Genomic DNA, 23997 nt, shown 5'->3' with positions numbered 1-23997 from the left:
GTATAATGGATTGTGTGTAAAAATGTAATCTGTGAAAGTTGCTCTATATTATAGTGTCTGATAAATGGCAAAATGTAATAAGGGCTGACAGACTAGTCTGCATTACTTAAAAATAACAACCAGCTCTTGATGACATTAAAGAATTATCTTGCAAACAAATAAAATAATTCCTTTATTACTGTATTGATTTTGTCAGGTAAGCTTTTCTCTGACATATTACATCATACAAGCTCCATGGAAACCGTGAGTTGTCAGTTCATGAGATTCTCTTTCTCTGTCGTAAAATTCCCTCATGAAGCACTCAATCACACTGAGAACAAATATTTGGCCTCAACCCTACTTGTCAAAACGTACATATGCACAACACAAATTCAATGGAAATGGCCTTCTGGATACAAGCAGGGGGAAAAAAACAACAACTCAGGAACAATTTCCTACTTGCTGCTGTTCTTAATGGGACCAGCTGCATAATGCAAGAATTAATAAGCCTTTGTCATTCTGCCCACAGCACAGATTCATTGCATACCATAAAAAGCATCAGGCACACTCACAGAGACAAAAAAATAAGTGTGCATCCACAATTCAACACAATATAGAAGAGATCCCTAGCCAAACCTTCAAGAAAATGTTTTAGGTTTTAATTCAAAACAGCTTTCAGTTTGGCTGGAAGAAAAGCAGACAGTTATGTCACATTTCCATGTAGAACAGGTCAATGGCAGCTGTATAAATCAGTGCAAAACAGCAGATGACATGAGGATGCTCCCACAGTCTGTGTTGAAAGGCTACACATTCACTTCCCTCTCATGTTTAAAGCAAGCCGTCACCTGCCGCAGAGCAGGGGTGGGGAGGGCTGGCTGTGGTCAATGCTAGCCCAGTGAAATGATAAATAACAGATGCTCCTTGACAGCCTGTGCTATTCATCATGCACCTGTCTCAATCTGACCAGTGGGGGCTTCACAATATGTCAATGTCACATGCCGGTCCGCCCTAATGAATCAAAACATTTTAATACAGCATATCTCTCTGGTTCCTTCTAGTTTGATCAGTGTTTTCATTCCCCACCTTCCCCCTCCCCGCTCCCTCCTGAAGCCCTGCTGACTGCAGGGAAACTGGAACATGCATGTCCTTCCCTGCTGCTACAAACCAGGAGAGTGACTGGTCACATGGGCATGTCCTTCCCTGCTGCTACAAACCAGGAGTGTGACCGGTCACATGGGCATGTCCTTCCCTTCTGCTACAAACCGGGAGAGTGACTGGTCACATGGGCATGTCCTTCCCTTATGCTACAAACCAGGAGAGTGACTGGTCACATGAGCATGTCCTTCCCTTATGCTACAAACCAAGAGAGTGACTGGTCACATGGGCATGTCCTTCCCTGCTGCTACAAACTGAGAGAGTGACTGGTCACATGGGCATGTCCTTCCCTGCTGCTACAAACCAGAGAGTGACTGGTCACATGGGCATGTCCTTCCCTGCTGCTACAAACCGGGAGAGTGACTGGTCACATGGACAACAGAAAATAACAGCATTTGTAAGAAAAATCCTGTTAAATACATGATCCTGTTAAAATAATATGAGCCGTATTAAAGGGCCTTTTTCAACCACTCACTCCGCTCACCTCTTCAATGAAATTAAAACATTAAAAAGTCACACAGCAGGAAAAACATTTTTCAGTGTGAGGCTTGATATTTCTTGAATTAAAACATATAGATCTGTCAATGTTAGTCAGTAAGCAATTATCAACTCAGCATCAGCAAGAATTATAAAGCAGAGGTATGCTCATGCTAGTATAAATACATGTCACACATTAATATTGCTGAATAAATTCATTCACTTGTGACATTTGCTCCCATTATTGCTTTCAGCAGTATGTGTGAATGTGCAGGCTTTTTGGACCCATTTTGATTTACAGATGGAATTACTATTTCATCCTGCCTTAATGTTAATTCATTATTTTTACTATATGTAAGTGTGATAAAAGGTAATGGATTCTGAATTCTGAGGCTGCCACACAGCCGCTAACTTAATAGAAATTCAAAGTTTAATTTATTCTATCACATTGTAATGTTGTATATGCAGGGTGGAAGCTAAGCTAAGTTAAAAAGAGGGAAGTGTAAGGTCATGGCATTATTATTGTACTAAGCAATGTGAAGGATCCAGATAAATCTGGGCTATATTCCAGTAAAGATGTCCTTTTTAAACCCTCTGTCTTGTGATTACAATTAACATCAATGCAACTATCCTCTTCGATTTTATTCCTACTCATGCATTTCTCAAAGGTAAGGTCAAAACACCAAAAAAGTGATTGAATGCACTCCCTAATATACTCCCACTCCTTACTCTTTCACTTTCCACTGTTGTTCAAAAATCTAAAGGACATAAATGGAAGAGAGCACTGAATGTGCACAAGAGATCATCTCTCATCATTTATGTGATTAATAAAGGATTTTCTGATGAGTTTTTAATTGACAGAACAGTTGATATGATGGAAGGAAACAGGCTCTCATTCAGTCAGGACAAAATTTCACAGAGATGAAGAATAAAGATATCCACTCACAAAAAAGCAATTTATGAAATGACCCTTGAATATAGTCTAAATATTTTCCCCTTGATTTGAATCTGTACTACACACTTCTAGATTTGTAATCAAACAACCCAGCTGAAAAATGCGGCTAAAATCAGCTGGGATTCTAAGCTGGTTTAAGATGGTTCAAGCTCTGTTTCGGACACTTCTAGCAGGTGATCGTTAGTCTGTGGCTGGTCAAAGCTGGTTAAGCTGGTGGCAAAACTGGACTAGCTGACTATAGGATACTCAGCTGGTGAACAATTGTCGAAAACACAGCTTAAACCATCTTGACCAACATAGGCTGGTTTGAGATAGAATTTTCAGCAGGGAATTTGCATGTGGTTAAAATATTCTCAGTTTTTAGAAATTTGTATTTTTTAGTTTTACCCTGTAAAAATGACAGAACTATTTATTCATAGAATCCCCATTTCAGGGCACTATAATGTTTGGGAGAAATGGCTTCTGATTAGTCCGGTTCAATTGCTTTCTTAGAGCAGGTATATGAGAACTTATACAGTATATAGTCTTGATTCTTGGCTTTTGAAACTGTTATTGATGATGGCATCAACATAATGAATACAGAATGCCTCCAAACTCACTGGATGGTGCTTCATCCTAGACAACTATCCCCAACAAACTGCTATAGCAGTATGGAGTTTTCCAAAGCTAAAAACTGGAAAATTCTTGACTGGCCCGATCTGAATCCAATTTTACACGTGTTCCATATGCTGAAATGAAAACTGAAGGCAACTAGCCACTAAAACAAGCAGGATCTGAAGATGGCTGCAGTACAATCCTGGCAGGGCATCACCAAAAAAAGATTATGTGCACTTTGACCACATGTGAATATTTCATTACAAATGTAAAACTGGAGTATGGTGCCAAATCAAGAAAAAATATTATGGAAGGCAAGTGAACTTTAATTAATTAAATTAACCAAAAAAAATCAGCCTTGTCCTCGTCATCCCCTGAGAGACAAAGCAAATAATTTATTTCACTGGCCAGAGTCCAAGTGAAAGTACAACACTGTGGTTTTGAACTGTCCAACAGATACATTGAGAACAAAAGTCTCACCTTAAGTCAGCAGAAAGAAATGAATGAGGGTCAAGCTTTTTAGATTTCCTCAGGGCCACAGGCCAAGAGCATGGCTGTCTGGGGGACAGGAAGACCAACTGCGCCCACTGGGGAGGAAGGCTGGACTCTTCCTAATCTGGATTCTTCTTTTCTGACTTTGTCACAAAAATAAGGTGTTTCATGTCCCTGACTCAAGGCAGCCATGTTTAAGACAGGTTATTTCTTCCCTTTGGGCAAGGGACAGGATGACTGCAGTATTGCAGAAAACTCATAGAAAAGAAACACTGCTCCTACTGGCAGTTAACCATGCTGAAATACCAATTAAAATGTCCTGGGTAGCATTTCTGGCTTTACATGCCTCTATTAAAACATTAACCGTGATAATGAAATCAATATGCACATACCATACATCATTCTTTATGGTTCAATGGGCACTATGCAAATACTCATAAAACATTATCATTCTTGCTTGCTGTGCCACTGTAAAGCTTAAAGCTGTTGGTGGTTATGACCACGTTCAAAGGATTGTAATTAAACAGTTTATTGTGTTGTGACATGTTTTTAATAACACAAATGCAGGTGGGACCTGAGGCTGGAGAAGTTCATGACTTTGGCCTTAACACATCATCTTTTTTCTTCATCTTTCCACTGTCCCTTTCTCACTTGTTCTCTTTGTCGCGCAATTTCAAGAAAGCTCATACGGAAGGCAAATGTGACACAAATATGCCTTATCTGAAGACACTGGAAACATCCATAAAGGCACAGAACATTTTTCTTGTGAAATGTTGACAATGCTGTACTTTGGCCTCTGCGTTCCCTCCTGATGTGGCACTGGATATGACTAACCAAAACAACCCCCAAAACAACCCCCAAAAAAACAAACACCCAAATCCATATCCCTGCATGATAAGGAGATTATTTACTTTGGCATGCTTGCATTTCGTGCTGGGAGAAGTTCCCCTCAGGGTTTGCTTAATGCATTCTCTTCCCCTGGTTCTCAAGGTCAGGGTTTTAAATGACAATCTGTTCTCGTCTGTTCACACCTGGAATGGTAAAAGATTTGAGCCACAGGTATGTGATAACAGCATTCATTTTCACTCACTGGATCTGCTTTACCCTGTATAATTACAGCAGCAAACAGCTCTCGTGTCAGCCCCCAATGACAGGTGCGGCCTTCACACATTACATTACATTACATTACTGGCATTTGGCAGACGCTCTTATCCAGAGCGACATACAGTTGATTAGACTAAGCAGGAGACAATCCTCCCCTGGAGCAATGCAGGGTTAAGGGCCTCGCTCAAGGGCCCAACGGCTGTGCGGATCTTATTGTGGCCACACCAGGATTAGAACCACCGACCTTGCCTGTCCCAGTCATTTACCTTAACCACTACGCTACAGGCCGCCGCCACACACTTTACAAATCATCTGTGAGTTGGAATCCCAACAGTCCACCAATACAAAGAATTCAGCACTTCACACAAGAGCCTGCAGTTACTGAAATAATAATAATAATATATCACAATGCACTGGGCAGCAACATGTTGCAATGAAATAAATACATTTCAGCATTTATTTGCATTATATTCTAGAATACATTTACTATTATACATTTATTCTTAGACTCCTTTTCCAAAATCTATTAGGCAAAATTAGCTGTGCTAAATTTGAGTAAAAGAAAAAAAATCTGAATTAGAGGGACGGAAATTAATATGCAATCTGGTCTGCACCAAGAATCAGCATCTCAGAGAGGGTCCTTCAACTTAAAATACGCGTTTAACCTTTCTTTTCCCCATCAGTGTCAATGAATTCCATGATGAAACAATTATAGGCAAATGTGACCTATTTGGTTATCAAGTCATAATTTGATTTTATAAGGTTAGGAAACATTTTAGGCACATTTACATATACTGTACATGTAAATGAAGCTAGGTATTTACACCACCACCTGTGTTTCTCAGAGCTGTTTATCAGTTAGTTGAAAGACACGGTAGTAGCTATCTTACAGAGGCACGAAGGTGTGTGTCAGTCAAATGGCCTAGCATATTTCAAAAGTATATTTGACATACCTAGATGATCGATAGTCTGTGGTGTCAACATAAAACACAACTCACTGGATTGTAATTCTAAATAGTTTAAATTAGCTCAGAAGAAACCATGTATTAATTAATAACACAAGGAGGAGCTGTGCAGATGCTAGGATTTATTTTAGTATTTGCTATATTTAGGTGACCGTTCACCTCCGAGGAGTGCTGTTGTCACCACTCCCAGCTCTGAATCACTATGCCGGTCAAGGCCATGAGATGCTGCCCATCGATACCACCTCGTATTGACAGGAGGGCTCAGGGGGGAGAAAAATTGGTTTTGTTCGACAAAGATCTGCAGCGACTCACTCCTATTGACAAGCACGTGTTTCCCCAGTCCAAACAAGCAGCATAATGTAGAGAGCAAATCTGATCAATTACTCTTGCTCAGCCTCCCCGGACACTTGGCTCACAATAATAAAAAGATTGTGCTGTTGAGTCTGTTTCGTCCCCTTTCTTGCTTAAGTGAGGAAATCAGATCAGTCATGAGTAAAGGGAAGGTAAAGTGTGCTATTGATCATCTTTTGCCCAAAATAGACTGTCAATAGGGTAGTTCTGCTTTTAAAAAGGACAGGGAGCCAGGGGAATCATATAGCAACTATTCACATTCAATACGGAACATCAAGTGAGATGTTATCTGGCAATGTCACAACAATGTCTATCCATTACACATATATATATGCTGTCATTCAATCGAATGACAATGCACTTTGTCCAGACTAATTTCAGCGACTTACATCTCCCCTCCCCATTTTTCCCCTATTCTTACACAATATTAGTTCAGCAAGAGCTAAACTGAATTAAACGTGTAGTGCAGCTTAAAACAGCTAAGTAGCAGGTTAAAAAAGGGTCTGCTAGGAAGCTGAGACTTGGTCGTATGAGGATTTCCCAGCAGGAAAATGACACAAAACAAACAATACATCAAAATCCACATTGAAATGGTGAAAACAACATCCATGTTCTGCAATGGCCATCTTGGTCTACAGACCCCAAAGCTGTGGTCTGAACTGAACAGAGGGCAGTCCATAAGTGCAAACCCAAGGATATCAATGATTTAGAAAAGTTTTGCATGGAGAAATGGTCAAAAATCCCACCAAATGTGTTCTCTATCCTTATCATAAATTATAGGAAAAGACTCATGGCTGTCATCCTTGCCAGGGGTGTTTGCACAAAGAATTAAACCAGGGGTTCCAGTAATTGCTCACCAACAACACATGAAATAGGACAGGGGGGCACTGGACTCACATGCCGTTGATGGCCCCGTCTGGGTTGAGCATGGGAAGGATCTTGAAGATGTAGGCCTCTCGCAGTCCTTCTGCAACAGGGTCACCGCTACACAAGAACTCCAGTGTTCCCTTCATTACCCAGCTGGCATTGCTCTCTCCAGGGTGCACCCGGGCCGTTAGCACCACATATGGCCGGTTACCTGGGGTGTGGAGCGTAGGACAAAACTTAGACTCATCTGAGCTCACTGTCCATCACTGGCTAGGTTAAACTTAGACTCATCTCATCTCACTGTCCATCACTAGCTAGGCAAAACTTTGACTCATCTTATCTCACTATCCATCACTAGCTAGGCAAAACTTTTACTCATCTGAGCTCACTGTCCATCACTGGCTAGGTGAAACTTAGAATCATCTCATCTCACTGTTCATCACTAGCTAGGCAAAACTTTGACTCATCTTATCGCACTATCCATTGCTGGCTAGGCAAAACTTTGACTCAATTAATCTCGCTGTCCATCACTGGCTAGGCAAAACTTTGACTCATCTCATCTCACTGTTCATCACCGATGAATGTCTGCAGGTGTATAACGTCATTTTTAAAGCAATTCAAGTAGTATAATTAAATTCACAATGTCACATTCTGAACATATAGCATTAGCTATATCCTTGATGATCAAAAGGAATAGCTTTTTCCTGCATAGTTTCTATAAAATGTGACCAAATAATGTCAGAACACTGTATCTGCAGTCTATGAAGCTACATCTACAAACGAGGCACTGCAGCTTGGTAAAAAAAATAATCAAGCTTTGAGACATGCCATTGCATGCTGTTTCAGGTAGAATCATACTATCCTTCACAAAGCTATTTAGAAAAGAGAGGGAAATGGATTTCATATCATAAACGCCTTGAGAATTTAATTTAGTCTGGCAATTGTGGCCAGCCTTTCAACCAAGAAAAGGCGGGAAAAAAATCAATTTTCACTGATCCTACGGTAATGGGTTTTGCCCAGCATTTTAAAGATACCTTCTATTCTTCCTTTATTGTGCGTCTTATACGTAATGTCATCTTGGGTATGTGTGAAGTCATAGAGGAGTCAGGCTTCCAGGCCAGATGACAGAGTCGTTTGTTGTCCTGAAAGGGAAGGCATGTCCCCTTTTTTAAATATGATTTGCTGTTTTGGGGGGAATAGCATAGATTTTATAATTTAAGTAATTTGCATGGAATTTCAATGAGAAGATATTTTATGTGATTGGCATTGGCACATTACCCTGCTGTTAAATTAATTTGTAGCCAATGGAAAGTGCAGCATGTCTTGAAAATATCTTCTGACGATAATGGAAAGCCCATGATTTCTGTATGGATCTACCAAGTATATTGGAATTGACTGGATATAAAAACGCAGGAGAAAGAAAATGCAAGCTTCTCGGCAGGAATGTCCAGAAGATTAAATGAGAGTGATAAATATCACATCAGTCTGAAGCGTGGATTTAATTTTCCCTACAGAGAAGCCTACTTGAGCTTGGAGAATTGATCATTTATATTCCAGTTCAAGGAAGGGAATCTGATTCTCTCTATGTGTGTGTGCGTGTGCGCGTGTGTGCGGGTGAGAGAAAGAAAGAGAGACCAACAAGCATAACTGTATGCATATGTGTATGGTGTAGGATATGTGAGATGGTTGCACACTGTATACAGTATGCAAAACAATATACAAATAAGCCTACATAAACATATAACCATATGCACATCAGCAAACATTTCTTATTGACTGACAAGCTCCTTATATTATGCATTTCACAGATACATTTGGCAATCAGAAAATATACCATATATACCACATACAATATCTATAATTTAAAAAAATACAATTTTGTAGTTACAATTTCATTAAAAAAATAGCCCAACATAGCAAATAAGTGATAAACTCATGAAAAAAGACCCTTTTAATGTATATTAATATATTAAGATTGTTGAGGGGATCCTTTTAGCTAGCATGTCTGTAACTGGCTATATGGCCAAGAATAATCCTAGTGACACAGAAATGACAAAAGGGATATGTAAATGTGGTAATGTGGAAATACCCCCCCATGCTGTTCTGAACGAGGATACTGTTTGGCAGTTGCCAGATCACATACCTTTTATATAGGAAGCAAAACAAAACAGCAGATTTTGAAAAAAAATGACTAACAGTAATAACAATAATAAGAACCAACTCTTTACCACCTTTTTCTTCTTCATGGTGGCAAAATTCTCTGGTCGAACACATTTTTGTTAGGTGTGAAGGGAGCTGAGTAATTAAGATATCAGTGCTGGTTCGTTTAGTCTTCCCACTGCGAGGCCAATGAAAAGCTCCAAGGCAATAGTCTGATTTGGTACATTATCGCTATTTTTCATTTTCAAAGGTGTGCTCCCTTGTTTTCCTCCCACATTATTCTGCACAATTACTTTTGGCATTATCTGATTCACGCGTTTGCGCTTTCTGATAGCTTATGGCGCCTTGGTTCTCCGCGTGCAGAGCGGAAGTGTGGCTGGATGTGGGTGTGTTTTGGGAACATTTTACAAATGAGGTCAGCATCAGAGCACAGTGCTATTCCACAAACCCAAACATCCTACACCCACAATTGGATGATTATGATACTTTGCCTGTGCCACACAGCAAGGAAGCAGTTCTGGCACATATTTAGCAGCAGATCAGGTGTTAAGAGAAAAGTATTTTATTTACGTATTTATAAATCACTTTCAGATTTTGGAGGAAACTCTCCAAAGCTAAGATGATGACAGCTGTTGTAACATTCCTAAGTGGTTTCAGTCCGTGAAAGGCTTTGAGGCTTTAATTACAATGTGCATGTGCCCACTGTGTGTGTGTGTGTGTGTGTGTGTGTGTGTGTGTGTGTGTGTGTAAAAGTGTGAAATACTCTGTCTATAGTACTATTGGCATATAGGGAAACACTATGCTTACTAATCTTGTTCAGTCATGACAAGACAATTCCAGTTTGTTAAGGGTAAATCACCAGTCTTGTGATTTTCTATTTAAATTAACACGAGTTAATTGTGGTGCGTCATTTTTTAAATTCATGACTCATAGGATCCCCGTTGTGTAATTAGTACACAATGGCTTTATCAAGATATACTTGTTTTGTTCCCAAAACCATCCAGCTGAAAGCCCTGTCCTCCACCCTGACTCCACAATGGCAGCTGATGAATCAGTGAATTACAGTGGCAGCCTGGGCTGGAGAACGTGCTTGGGAAATGGGATGGTAATGAGTTGACACTACACTGAGTGTTCTCTCTGGCGCTTCTCTCTGGTAATAATGATCATGTTGAGGAATTGGTCGAACCTGCCACTCACACACCTCGGATGGACGTTATTTATTTTGGTACATAGAGATGCTCCTCTGGGACTTGTCCTCGAGCATCAGTGTGATTAAAGAAAAGCCATAATCATTTTCACAACCTGATATGTCTGTCACTGTTTCCTCAACACAGTAACATTAGTGTATCTTAATATGACCGTTCATGTATAGTCAACTGTAAAGTCTGATTAAATGACACAGATAACCCTTTTCAATTAGATTCAATATTCTGTTTCAACTTCCTAAATACCTTCGAAATTACACATGCAGTAATACATGTTTAGCTAGTCTGTATGTGCAGACTTTAGAATTCCCTGCACATGTGACATTCACCTAATCCAATCACAGTGCTGAAAGGTTAATTGGGAAGTCAACATCCATTAAAATTGAATGGTATTGAAATGCTTTTAATTAGGGGAAGCTATATAAATGTCTGTCTTAAAAATGAGAGGGTGTATAAGAGAATAAATCTGTGCTATGGGGACATGCCCATAGTTTTAACCTGCTGAAGCCTGGTTAAACACTGCTACTGCTTTACTGCTCAGTGTTTTCAAAAATATTACAATATAATAAGAGGTGTTACACAATTTACAATTTGTTTTTCAATTTGCATTTGTTTGTGCCCAAAAGCTTAAAATGAAAAAAAAAAAAGGATTCACTCCTACATGCTTTTCTGAGATACCACCTTCCTCCTGAGAATTGCTTGAAATTAAAAAGATGAAAAAGCCAGGCCAGATTTGGAGCTTTGGGAAAAAGATTAAACACTTTCACTTGTCTGTCACCAGGTTTGGCGGCCATGTTGCTGCATTCTTCTTATGTGAAGCACCTGCCTCTGTTTTGTACTACAACTACACTTGAAGCAACCTTGAAATCAGAGAGCTACATTCCAAATTGGGCCCACTGGGAGCAAGCCTACTAAACAACCTTATAAAATGTAGTGTTGCTTACTACAAAAGGGCACATTCCAGAATTACTCCTGAAACTACATTTGTGATTAAAATACCACTGGCCTGACTTTCACACATTCTCCTCCCCAGAATACTCTACAGGGCTACAGCATATTCTAAATATTTAGACACATTCTGACAATGTGATGGCACGTAGATCGTTCACTACAGATGACGTGGCGAATAGGGCAGGCCATCAGCATGGCATAAAGATCAGCAAATCTTTACAGAATTATGTGTGACACTATCAAACACAAACACTGGTTTTGTCTGGGTCTTGTTCTGCCTCTGGATCTGCCTTGACAGACAGCGAATAGAGAAGGTGATATATTCTTCAAGTCCAACACTGACAATACCACTGTCCAGACACTGAAGCCGTCTCTAAAAATGGCATGGCACAAAAAGAAAAATGTTGTCTTTAACTGCACAGAAGTTTGAAGAAGTACTTCATGATAAAATATCAGCTAATGAAACACATAGACAGCTGTGTCAGCAGTGTCTTATAGAGTATAATAGCCCCCCTAAGCAATCAGAAAGCAATCTCTTTCCTCCCTGTAAACCCTTCCTGCATATGCAAATAAGGGGTAATTAGTACAAATCAGAGATGTCCATTTCTAATTATAAGATGAATTTGCCCTGCGAAGCTTATGAAAATTTGTATTTAATTTTCAATTTATTAATTAAAAACATTTGAGTGCAATTACGTTGGGCTTATTTCTCGGTTTGCTAATTATGGAGCATAACCCTATTTAGTATGACAGTTTAGCTAAAAGCAATAATAATAAAAAAAACATTCCATAACAGAATGTAGGAACAGATAGCAACATCATTATACCTGCCTTTTCCATTTCTGGTACTGAAAAACACTGTATAGTACATAAATCTGCAGTTTGTACTGGGGTAAAATGCTTAAGATATACAGTACTGTGCAGAAGTCTTAGGCACCCTAGACTTTATTATATATATATTTATTTTATTGTTTTGTGTGTGTTAGTATAAAAGAACACATTTGAGATTTCCAAATATTCATTTTCCAAAACATTCAATTTTACAGAGACATTTTTGTATTTAATTTAAAAAAGTATCATATTACTGTAAGCGATTGACTACTTTTTACATAAAAACCTGATCAAGGCTGTCTGAGATCAGAAGCAAGGAGCCAACCAAAGTCTGCAGAAGAACTGTGGCAAGTTCTCCAACATGCTTGGAACAACCTCCCTGCTTATAGAAACTGCAGGACAGCGTTGGCCATCTCAGAGAAGTGATGCAGTTTTAACACCGAAGGATCTATGTGAAAAGGAAGTAATGTAAAGAAACATAGTGCAAATGCAACAGTGCAGTGCCCATTGTAACCCATTGCAGAAAATACAAAATCTGTTCATGTATAAATCCTATGGTATTGCCCTAGTCCCATAACTCATCATTCTGTTTTTGGTGTTCAGTTCAGTTTAAAGGAAAATGCAGAACTGTCAGCCCACGCAAAAGACCACACTCTCAGAAAAAAATGATATGGCTTGACGCCAGAGAGGAACATAGATCATTATGGATCCCTCTGGGGTAGGTGTAAAAGGTGTGAAAGCTCCTTTAACCATTTTATCCAACAAAGATCAAAGAATTAGAGGTGCACAGAAAGAACCATTTACTCTGAGTGTGTACCAAAACAATGGAAGCAGCACACCGACAGCTTCCAAATTCATGGTTGAGACAGGAACAGGGTGCAATTTATTAATATCTCTTAATATCCCAACCATGAATTTCAAAGCTGCTATGTGCTTTAATTAAGTAAGTCGCAAACAAGTTACATTTAAACTACAAAAGTTACATTCCACCATGCCCTGACACCATCACTCAAGTTTCATACGAGTGCGCCTGCCTGCTACATATTGGGTATAATTTGGTAGTAGTAAACTAGTTTGATGGAACCTGCCAGAAAATAAAGTCTGTGGATGTTTGGATTTAAAAGCAAGATTACCTTTGGAAAGAGTACTGAATATTGCATTTTTTGAATGTATATTGTTTGTGCTTTGAAATCCACAGGACGAAAGTCCCATGTGATCTGCATTACCAGGGAAAACTACAGAAAATATTTAGAAAAGCAACACATTTCAGTGAAACTATCTGGATAGACATATACTAGTCTGGGTAAGTAGAAACATACCTTAATTTAATTTTTGGGTGAGCTGCCCCTTTTAAATGTTTTCCTGTGGTCAATCATATCATTGAGACACCATCACAGAATCAAATTAAACATCTGAACCAGATGGGAAGGTATGGGTGTACATGAACAACTACAGCAGTGATAACATGACGATACAATTAAGTTATTAGTTGGATAGTGCTTATACAGACATAATAATAATAAAGACGCACATAATAATAGTTTATTGGACAGTCATACTAATTATATTATTATTCCCTTTTAGTCCAGAAACCAAAGGCTTACTAGGGGCAATACATATGTATAAAATCCCTCAAAACTGGAGATGTCAGCAAAATGAATGCATGTGCCCTTAGCTATAAATGCATTTCGAACATGCTTACTACAGTCCGGATTTCACAAACAGAAAACCATGGATATTGAAACACTTCACAGCTGTTCACTTATAGAATTATAGAGACAAATCTAATAATGTATTCTGTGGAGACATATACACTTTCTGCTGATGTAGATTCATTTTCAGTGACTGCAGCGGTCATGGAAATGCTTCTGATCTGATCCTCAGATCTCCATCATCACAGTTACTAATACTTATTGTATGTCAATATGTTAATACTGCACATGCATGTACAGTAAGAGCCAGATATGAGCATCTGCTGAATGCCTACATTAAAATGTTGACAATGTTGGCAATAAAGCTAGCTTAGGAAGATATTTTTGTTACGTATCTTGGTCTTAAATGTAATTTATTTAATGTTTTATTTAAATAAGTTATTCAGGTTTCCCCTTAGTTTAATGTATAAAATGTCATTCTTTGTTTTATTTGAAGAAAACATGAAGACCAGACAATGACAGCTCTCAGCATCTTAATTAATATATACTGTATATACGTGTGTGAGAGCATGTGCATCCGCGCGTGTGCATGTGTGTGTGCATGTGTGTTTGTGTGTGTGTGTGTGTGTAATACTGCTAGTACACCTAAAACTCATAACTTTGAAGAACTAAGCTGGTAATGATAACATTTTGCAGTACAAAAACTAAATACACAGCATTATATGTAAGTTGATAAACATTTTTGTCAATTTATAGCCACAGTACTGATTATCAAGGAAGCAAGAATGTGCCAGAATGTGTGTATATTTCTTCCCCCAATTGCAGTTCTGGACTGTGATGTATTGATGTTGCCTAGGTCTGTTTCCATGGGGCACTTTTATAGAGTACACTCAAAAGCGCTGTGACTTTGTGTTAGGCCTCCCTTTGAGCACAAAAGTGAACAGCAAGTTCATGCAAACAACTGCCTCCCATCTCATATATTCCCCACAAAACAAGCTAAGATCTCAGGTGGATATTATCTTCTCATTTCCAATAAACCATTAAATGACAACACATGCAGTCAAGCACAGTGGACACATTCAGAGGATCTGAGTAGAATAGCAAAACTAGAACATCATTGCTGTAGGCGAAACCTCAATCTATCAACTGAACAGGGTATGAAACTGGAAATAACATATGCAATAACACCATATCACTATCATCACAATCATGGGCAATAATCACAAAATCAGCAGCTTCATTTGTTAAAAACTGGACATATCTGTACGACTAAATGTATAGAAGCAGTTTACAATATGGGAACATGTGTTTGATATAAAGAACAGCCAGGACCAAGGGACAAATAAGAGTAACCTACAGAAAAATAAAGCCACAGTACAACTGCAGTTCATAAAATTTGTGTATTTAAACCTACCAAAGTCATAAATGTTTCAGAGCAATGGATGTCCTGCATTCCTGATGCATTTTCATCAGATGGTATTCTGTACATCAGATGATGTACTGTACTGTACATGGCTAGAAAACAGTAGCATACTTTTTAATATATCACATTCTGCCATTCCAAACCTATGTTCAAATCAGTTTTCAGCTCATTAATAATTAACAGACATCTGTTTGCTGAACTAGAAATCACATTTGTAACAAAACAGCTTCAGGTTAGAGTTCTTATGCTGTAACACAATATTAAAGGGTAAATAAACAGAACTCTTAAAATATTTATACAATATTAAATATTGTATTGATTTCCCTAACTGAGTTATCACACAATGATTTTCTGTCAATGGGATATCTTACCAACAAGATTTATCAACATGAAGAGAAGACAACATCAACCACTCACAATAGCCTCTCAGTTAGACACAAACAAACTGCTTAATTATCAAACGGCTTTAGCAGTATACATGAACTACACTGAACTGTAAATCAATTATTGGATTTCAGGCTAGGATTCTTTGTTTACTACCGATGCAGCAGACAGTTGAACAGCATTGATTTTAATTAGTTCCCTTAATAAATCATGCCACAAAAACCCAATGAAAGATATGTGTGCAATATTTTGTTATTAAGCAAGTGAGTAGAGGGTGACATTTGATTACAGACAGGGAGAGATGGCACGACCGATTCAATACCAAAGTTAATTGGTGTTAAATCCTTAGAAATGAGCTTTTGTCACAGAGTTCAGGCTTTATATAAGTGAGTGTAGTTCACAAGCACTCACCGACAAAGACAGATTGTCGAGCTCAAAGGCGATGCATTTGAAATTACTGCTAACAATGGCGAAAGGAATAATTACTTGGAGCCATATACATATTTGAAAGCTGAATGACATCGCTGAAATTTTTCCATTTTAACAGCTGCATTATTGTCTATATAGAGGACAAGATGTTATAACATGAAGAGAGCCCACACAGGGAGTACACCCTCTTTCAGTTCAATAGTTTTACAAATTAGGACACAAAAAATAACCCAGTCTAGTCCCAACCAAGTTCTCAAAGTATATAGACCTAACCTCATGTGACTCACAAACACACAAACAATTACATCGTAATTCCAAAATACCCCATGTACCCCGTGATTCAGTAGATAGTTATGTCCTATTATGTTATGTCCACAGAATTGTACTTTCTTTTTCACAACACCATGCCTTTCACCTGAACCTGAGGACATAGGGATGTCAGTATATTGGCTGCTGCTCACCTTTATAATGTGAAGAAATGTGTCATGTTTAACGTTGTACCATTTCGAGGTCAGGTTCGCTTCTGTTCACTTATTAATTGTAAAAGGCTTTTTGACCAGGGCTGCCCCAATCTTTGCATACTACTGTATGATGGCTAAATGCCAGACTGCAGAGATAGCGAATGATGTAAATCAGAGTGCATCCTTTAATCCAACAGAAACTGAACTGAATTATGAAACTAAATATAACCTACAGATGTAAATGAGCTCCATGCACATATCATTTAGCTCTCGTACCTTCTCAGGCTAGGCTTTGCTGCAGTTTCAAATCAAATGACATTGGGGGTGCTAAAGGAAAGATTAGACCTTTATAGACCTTTACTGGATAAGAGGCACGTGACAACTCTGCTGGTTTAGAGCAGTGGTTCAATCTCGTGGTTAGCACATCAGCTTCCCCCTTTTGCGATCTGCATTCAAAAAACACATTTATTCAATCATATAGCACACTGCTTTTTCTTCATTAATCTTGCTAAAAACGCTGGTAATGTTAGATTCCTTAAATTACAACCCCTAGTGGTTAGTTTTTAAAACTGCAGCAAAATGTACCTGTGAGCACATAATCTTTGTTCTGCAAAAATATACTCAGAGGTACTTATATGCCATAAGCCTGGGCTGTATTTTACACAATTATAAAGCTTCCTACGATAATATATATACTCTATAAATGTCACACAAAAGCAACAGTGTTCAGTAAATAGAAACACTTGAATATGTGATGCCCATACATGTAAGTTCATGGCCACCATAACAGCCAGTCGGCTGTTTACACTTACACAAAAATCCACTTCGGGCAGTTTGATGTATGATAATACATTCCTGTGCTCAACTGCAGGCCATATGTTCTGCCTGCCTTTGGGGATCTCACTGCAGCTGTCCCCCCCCGTATTAATCAGTGAGATGATCAGGGGCCAATGAGCTCTCCCTAGCGCTGTATCCTGGTGACACCACCGCTGGGTGTCACCTCACACGGGGACTGGGGGAGGTGTCAGCTCATCTCCCGCTGCTCCTTCCAAACCCACACGTCCATCAATCAGGAGCTCAGAGGGAACAGGGTCCCCACAGACCGTGTCAAAGAAGCTGATAGCACCTTGCAACCACTGCCTGGCTTAGTAGCAGCAATACATGTGCCTGCATGAAGTTACGTAGACTCACGGTATTCTGAACAGAATTGATTTTATTGATGTGAATTGGACAATTAATTATAGAGAAAATGACAAATTACACAAAATTCCTGTGTTCGGAAGACGATGTTCCATGCTCATAATGTTCCAAACGCTTATTCACGATGTTACGAACAACACAACCACCACAGTTTTTCACTCTGTTATGCAGGCAAATCTCCATGAAATCTTTGTCTGGTTAATCTTAACATTAATTAGTGTGAAGCATCACAGAGTGGTACAGGAGGTACAGAGCACGCTATCACTCACAGAGCGGTACAGGAGGTGCGGAGCACGGTATCACTCACAGAGAGTCACTCACAGAGCAGTGCAGGAGGTGCGGAGCACGGTATCACTCACAGAGAGTCACTCACAGAGCAGTACAGGAGGTGTGGAGCACGGTATCACTCACAGAGAGTCACTCACAGAGCTGTACAGGAGGTGCGGAGCACGGTATCACTCACAGAGAGTCACTCACAGAGCAGTACAGGAGGTGCGGAGCACGGTATCACTCACAGAGAGTCACTCACAGAGCTGTACAGGAGGTGCGGAGCACGGTATCACTCACAGAGAGTCACTCACAGAGCTGTACAGGAGGTGCGGAGCACGGTATCACTCACAGAGAGTCACTCACAGAGCAGTACAGGAGGTGCGGAGCACGGTATCACTCACAGAGAGTCACTCACAGAGCTGTACAGGAGGTGCGGAGCACGGTATCACTCACAGAGAGTCACTCACAGAGCAGTACAGGAGGTTTGGAGCACGGTATCACTCACAGAGAGTCACTCACAGAGCAGTACAGGAGGTGTGGAGCACGGTATCACTCACAGAGAGTCACTCACAGAGCAGTACAGGAGGTGCGGAGCACGGTATCACTCACAGAGAGTCACTCACAGAGCAGTACAGGAGGTGTGGAGCACGGTATCACTCACAGAGAGTCACTCACAGAGCAGTACAGGAGGTGTGGAGCACGCTTTCACTCACGGAGCTGGTACAGGTGACTCCAGCTGCGGGACGGGGGGCAGGCGGTGATGGTGACCAGGGGACATGGGTTTCCTCCCAAGCTGCTGCATAGGCTCTGCTGGCGGAAGAACACCTTGCAGGGGTCAACCGAGCGCTCCAGCATCTGCAGGTGTGTCTGAAACACAGGTCAACGGTGGGCCAATCACTTCAAAAGGACTGTATTAGCATGAGAGCAAAATACATTAATGTGCTCAAAATGTATTGGGCTGTCATAGACCTAGCTCACTCTTCTGATACAAACTATAGGTGTCAATTTCAGTACTGTAACTGTGTGTAAATGGTTGTGTTTCCTTTCTGTAATGGTGAGGTCAAAGAAAGATTTCCACAAGTGGAAATAGACTTGCTGTATCTAATCTAATCTCCATTAATACAAAAGTCAGAAGCGTAAAGTTTTTTTTTTCAATGAAAAGCAGAAGCAGAAGGAGCATTGAGCCAGCACAGACGTACTGTACCTGCAGGGTAGAGTACGTGTATGGGTAATGGTACGCTAGGTAGCAGACGTCATCACTGTGTGGAAAGGTCACATTGAAGCTCAGTGTGTAGTATGAGGGCCCTTTCAGGTGATCGCTAGGGCTGAAGTGGTTCCTACATTGACAGACAAAGCAACATGGCCTGGTTATGATATTTTTATGCCCCAGTGGGTTACTGAAACAGAAACATACTCTATGACCGATGAGAATGCAAGGCTATTATGCATACTGGATGAAGGTGGTACTGTAAATTGCAGGCTACAAACCTGAAGTAGCAGATCTCACTGCCCACTCGCAGCCAGTGTGGTTGTCCCAAGAGTGCCTCACACACTGAGAACAGAACAGGCTGCATCCCTGATGCCAGACAAGCCTACATTAGACAGTGTACATCTTGCTCACACAGTCTTTATAACACCATTACCGTTTGCAGCTAAAGGTCAAGCCAAATAAATCAATGACAAAAGACATTAAGCATTCATAGTTCATAAGTAATTTCCTGATGACTGGGAACAATCTTACGAGTTCACCTTAGTTACATTACAAGACCATATAACAAGTTGATGGGGCTGAGAACAGTCAGCTGTACTAGCATAGCGTTGCATTTTCTGGGATGTGCAGGACAGCTGGTGTTAAATTGGAGAGTGTTGTGTCGTAGTGTGGCACACAACCACACTTCAGAGCTGGAAAGTTGCGACTGTGATTTATTGACTGCTATGATATCCTTTACCCAATTTGACATCTCGTATATCATGCACACACACAGAGAACCCTGCCTCACCCCCATTATAAAACATTAGGATCACATGGGGTGCCTTGCACATCTGACTTATAGTCTCCGTTACGTTTCTCACCGTAATTGAACTGGGTGTTGGCTTTCTCACAGTTGATGATGTTGAAGCGGTAGGAGACGTTGGCCTGCATTCCGCTGACCTCAAAATAGAACCACTGGAGGTGATGGGAGCAGTTTACGTCTGCATTCAAGATCAGGTCGTACTCGTAACTGGGAGTGGGGCAAAAAGGGTGTTAGACAGCACACACAGATTCATCCATCCATCCATTCATTCATTCAACTATCTATCCATCTCTCTGTCTCTCTATTCATCTAAAAAACACTTTAACTTTCATTCCTACATAATGACCTTTTATAATTTATTTTTTATTTTATTATTATTTAAAATATTACTAATAATTGAGAGAAGTTAACCAACGAACTTACTTGCGAACACGGATAGCTTTCCGCAGGTTTCCACATTCAAACTTGGAGTAGAAACGCAGGGAACAGGGCTCTTCAAAGAGCCCTGGAGGACTGGGGAAGGAAAACTCTGTGTTTAATGGAGATTCTCCATACAAAACCAACTTCAGTCCAGGACTAGCTCCATGAAACTGGCCCAATATCCACTAAAATGCTTTTAATACCAAGTGCAACTCATTTTTCATTGTATAATCTTTTAAGGTACCATCCACTACGTGTTTTGTGACAGAGGATGTGGGAGTTTTGATAGTCAAGTGTAAGACAAGATAGAGGAGGGATGATGTGAATATGATAAAATGATGATGGTAGAAACTACATACTGCTGTTCGAGATTTTAATGTTACATCATTAGAATATTATAGCACCTGTTTTCAGATTATCTTTGATGGATAACTTATTTGAGGAGCACATCCATATGTATGTGATTTAATCATCCAGACACACAATTCCATACTGATTAGCTCTTTGCCTTACCTGGGATCTTCCAAGTCAAACACAACTCGATCAATAACATCATCGGGGCAGAGGAAGCGCCGGATGTCTTCTAACACTTTCTGTCTAAAAGACAGAGCAGACCAGTCTTGATCTTTCAGTCCTAGACTTTATCTCATGCACTGCTATTATAGAACTGAACAAGTCCATTCTTAGGAAATGTACAGAAATCACTTCATAACATAGAAATTAACAAAACCCTCATGTAATGCAGTTCAATAAACCTGATAGCTGAATACACTTTTCAGCATTTCATTACTTTAACCTATTTAACATGACTTGATATTCTGATATTGCTCTCTTTGATATTTTTTTAAAACATGCCAAAGGGTTGTGAAGATTTCTGGGTGACATTGAGAATGTATGGAAGTGTCTTCCAAACCCCACCTGGGGTTAAAACTGGGCCCAACTGAGTTACAAAACAAGTTCCATAACCTTTATATTACACTGCCAACCTTTAAAACTATTTCAAGTTATTTTTCAGTGTGTGCTATGGCAGGAATCATATCCATGACCTTAGGATTAGTGACACCAGTTTTATGTTGTTTGCCACAGGATTTGTAACAAATAAAATATAGAAAATATAATATAAATGAATATGGTACAAAATGTCCATGTCAAAAATATACCTGTTTCTTGTGCCACAAAATGACAAAACTGTACTCTGGCCTGTAAAAATACATAGCCACTGACAGTGTAAAAATAGTATTCTGTATACAATATCAACATTGTTGTCAGGAGTTGTAGTCTGTTCAGAAATGAGCACTTAAAGTTAACGGTGCTTCTTTTTTTAAAGTTTCGAGCAGAACTATAACTATGAAATATGACATTTCCACTCACTGCTGCTGCCCTACCCAAGCCCTCCCCCTGTTTTACCTTCACCTTTGCTCAAATCGATTGCCTCCCCGCAGACCAAACAACGCCCCCCACCCACTCGCGCCCACCCCACCCAAATCTGGCTTGCATCGATCACCTTCGCTGAGTCCCAATTCCCACCACAGTATGGCATTAAAGGGAAGCAACATGTACGGAGCTGTTTGGCAGTGCCTCCAGGCTTGTGTTTGATCAGGCTACCCTCACAGCACACCTGGGAGATGTGGGTGTCCTGTGGCAGGCGGTATGAAAATCATTTTGTCCACCAGCCTCTTGGACAGGAGTATACTCTCACATTCCCCCTGTCCCTCACACTGCAGGTTTCACCATCTGATGAAGCTCTCTATGGTGAGATGGGGCCTCTGGGCTATTGTGGGGGACTGAGTAACCCCAGGGATGCCGTCAGCAAAACCACCAGGAGCATTAAACACAAGCTTCTAGCTAACCTTTTCATGATTTTTTTATTTCAGGACAGCCTACAATTAAGAGGCCCTGGAAAATATCATGTCACACCTCAAACAGATACCCACTAACTGAATAGTTCCCCAAAAGTAATAACAGTATGTTTGAATTACCACCAGGAGGCATGAAGGGTATAGGTTTACCAAATATAGTGTCACCTTTAGACAAGCTGACATCGTCTCAGCATAATTTTAAGGAAATTGTTATATTTAAATGAATATCTTATTTTTGAGTGAACACAGTAAGAAATAACATAAGGATAGAAAAGAGAAAAAAAAACTGTGTGCTGTTTTAACACTGTTTTAACTGTCGCTCAAAGTTAATAACCATGTGCCATTTTTTTTTCTGTCCTTAAGAGAGAAACCTTCAAAATGGACTTCTGCATGATTCATAGGTGACCTACAGCCAGGATAAAAGTAATGCAGTGTGTGTGTGTGCGTGTGCGTGTGCGTGTGCGTGTGTGTGTGTGTGCCTGTGCCTGGGTGTGTATGAGTAATCCCAGAATGGTTCATCACATCTTGTCCTTTTTTGACCAAAAGTAACTGCCATTCACTATATTTCAAAGTAAATTGTCCTAGTGTGTCAAATCAATGCCAGCAATGCCAGATAACGTGTGGTATGACAAATGTCAAAGCTCTGTAGCTCTCCTGTTTCCTGAAAAAAGTGAACCAGTGTAAAAGAAAAAAAAGCCAATAGATTTATACCCTTGTTGAGAGGCTTCATAAATGAATGTGCAATGTTTTTATGTGGAGAAATGGCTGACAGTGGATGGAGGGGCACGATTCCATGAAAAAAAAAAAAAAAACAAGGCTTCAGTCACAATGAATGTGGAGAAAAAAACAAAAAAACAATACAATTTTATCAATCCTGCAAAATTCCACTTTTAGATGGAACTAAAAGGTTTCCAGATTAACTCAATCTTTCAGATTCAGTCGAGCCTCTTTAATTTTGACTGAGCACCAATCCCCAAAGTTTAAATTTGGGAATTTATGAGAATAATATTATTTTACTGTAGATACATGTTTGTAAACACCATAATATTATCTGTAGACATCATAGTAATTATGAAATATACAGTATTACACAACCAAACTGACAAGAACAATCACTGAATAAAAAAAAAAAGGAATAAATCCTGATTGAACATGCAGCATGACCTACCTCTGCACATTTGGTTTCCGGCTTGCCATTGGCTCCTGGTAGCTTGGTGGGAGGTGGCCCCAGAAGTCTGGAAAGGCCAGGATGGAGTAGCCGGCTATGGACTTTGTTTGCGCAGCATTGGCCGCGTACTTGCGTGGGTCGTGATGAGGGATGCAGGCCCTGTGTCTTTCCAAGAGTCTGTCCACCATGCTGTGACTGTCCCGTTTGGACCTGCCCAGACAATGGTTCTCAGCTGGACCCCCTCCCTCATGGAAAGGAGATGTGTTCACCTCTTCTGCGGTGGCCTGCTTCTCAAGGGGTCTGGTGGAGGAAGAGCCTCCTCGTTCCTGCTGGTGGCGCGATATCCTTTGTTGCTTACAGTGATTTTTTCCTTCTCCATTGGGTACAAGCTCCTCGTCTGAACTGCCATCCACCTCAGAGCTTGAGTCCAGATCCTGCAATACACAAAAACCCGTTTCATCATCGCATAAACAGCCACAGAGGCCATAACTCCAATCTCTGTTCTCCTCAGTCTACATTTGATATAAACTCCATGTACACTCCATGTGCAGCAACATAACTGCAACCCCAGTGAGATTAAAATAATGTTGTCTGAGACAACAACAGACATTTATCTATATATGCTCACGC

General features: G+C 40.0%; 1 protein-coding gene across 4 annotated transcripts in view; it reads right to left on the bottom strand.

Annotated features, from left to right (window-relative positions):
- Positions 1–23997, bottom strand: part of LOC133130868 (cytosolic carboxypeptidase 4-like) — a 123914-nt gene that overhangs the window by 71575 nt on the left and 28342 nt on the right. For 3 of the 4 annotated variants that reach the window (XM_061245806.1, XM_061245810.1, XM_061245809.1), the window contains 8 exons: positions 23368–23801; positions 20854–20937; positions 20344–20433; positions 19979–20127; positions 19394–19481; positions 19110–19242; positions 18619–18772; positions 6970–7150 (listed from right to left, as the gene is read on the bottom strand). In XM_061245806.1, the coding sequence (XP_061101790.1) occupies positions 6970–7150; positions 18619–18772; positions 19110–19242; positions 19394–19481; positions 19979–20127; positions 20344–20433; positions 20854–20937; positions 23368–23801 (1313 nt within the window). The remainder of the gene's footprint in view (positions 1–6969; positions 7151–18618; positions 18773–19109; positions 19243–19393; positions 19482–19978; positions 20128–20343; positions 20434–20853; positions 20938–23367; positions 23802–23997) is intronic. The other variant, XM_061245807.1, reaches the window with a different exon arrangement.

Source organism: Conger conger, chromosome 6, assembly GCF_963514075.1.
Source record: "Conger conger chromosome 6, fConCon1.1, whole genome shotgun sequence".
Lineage (NCBI taxonomy): Eukaryota > Metazoa > Chordata > Actinopteri > Anguilliformes > Congridae > Conger > Conger conger.
This window is presented reverse-complemented; position numbering and strand designations above follow the sequence as displayed.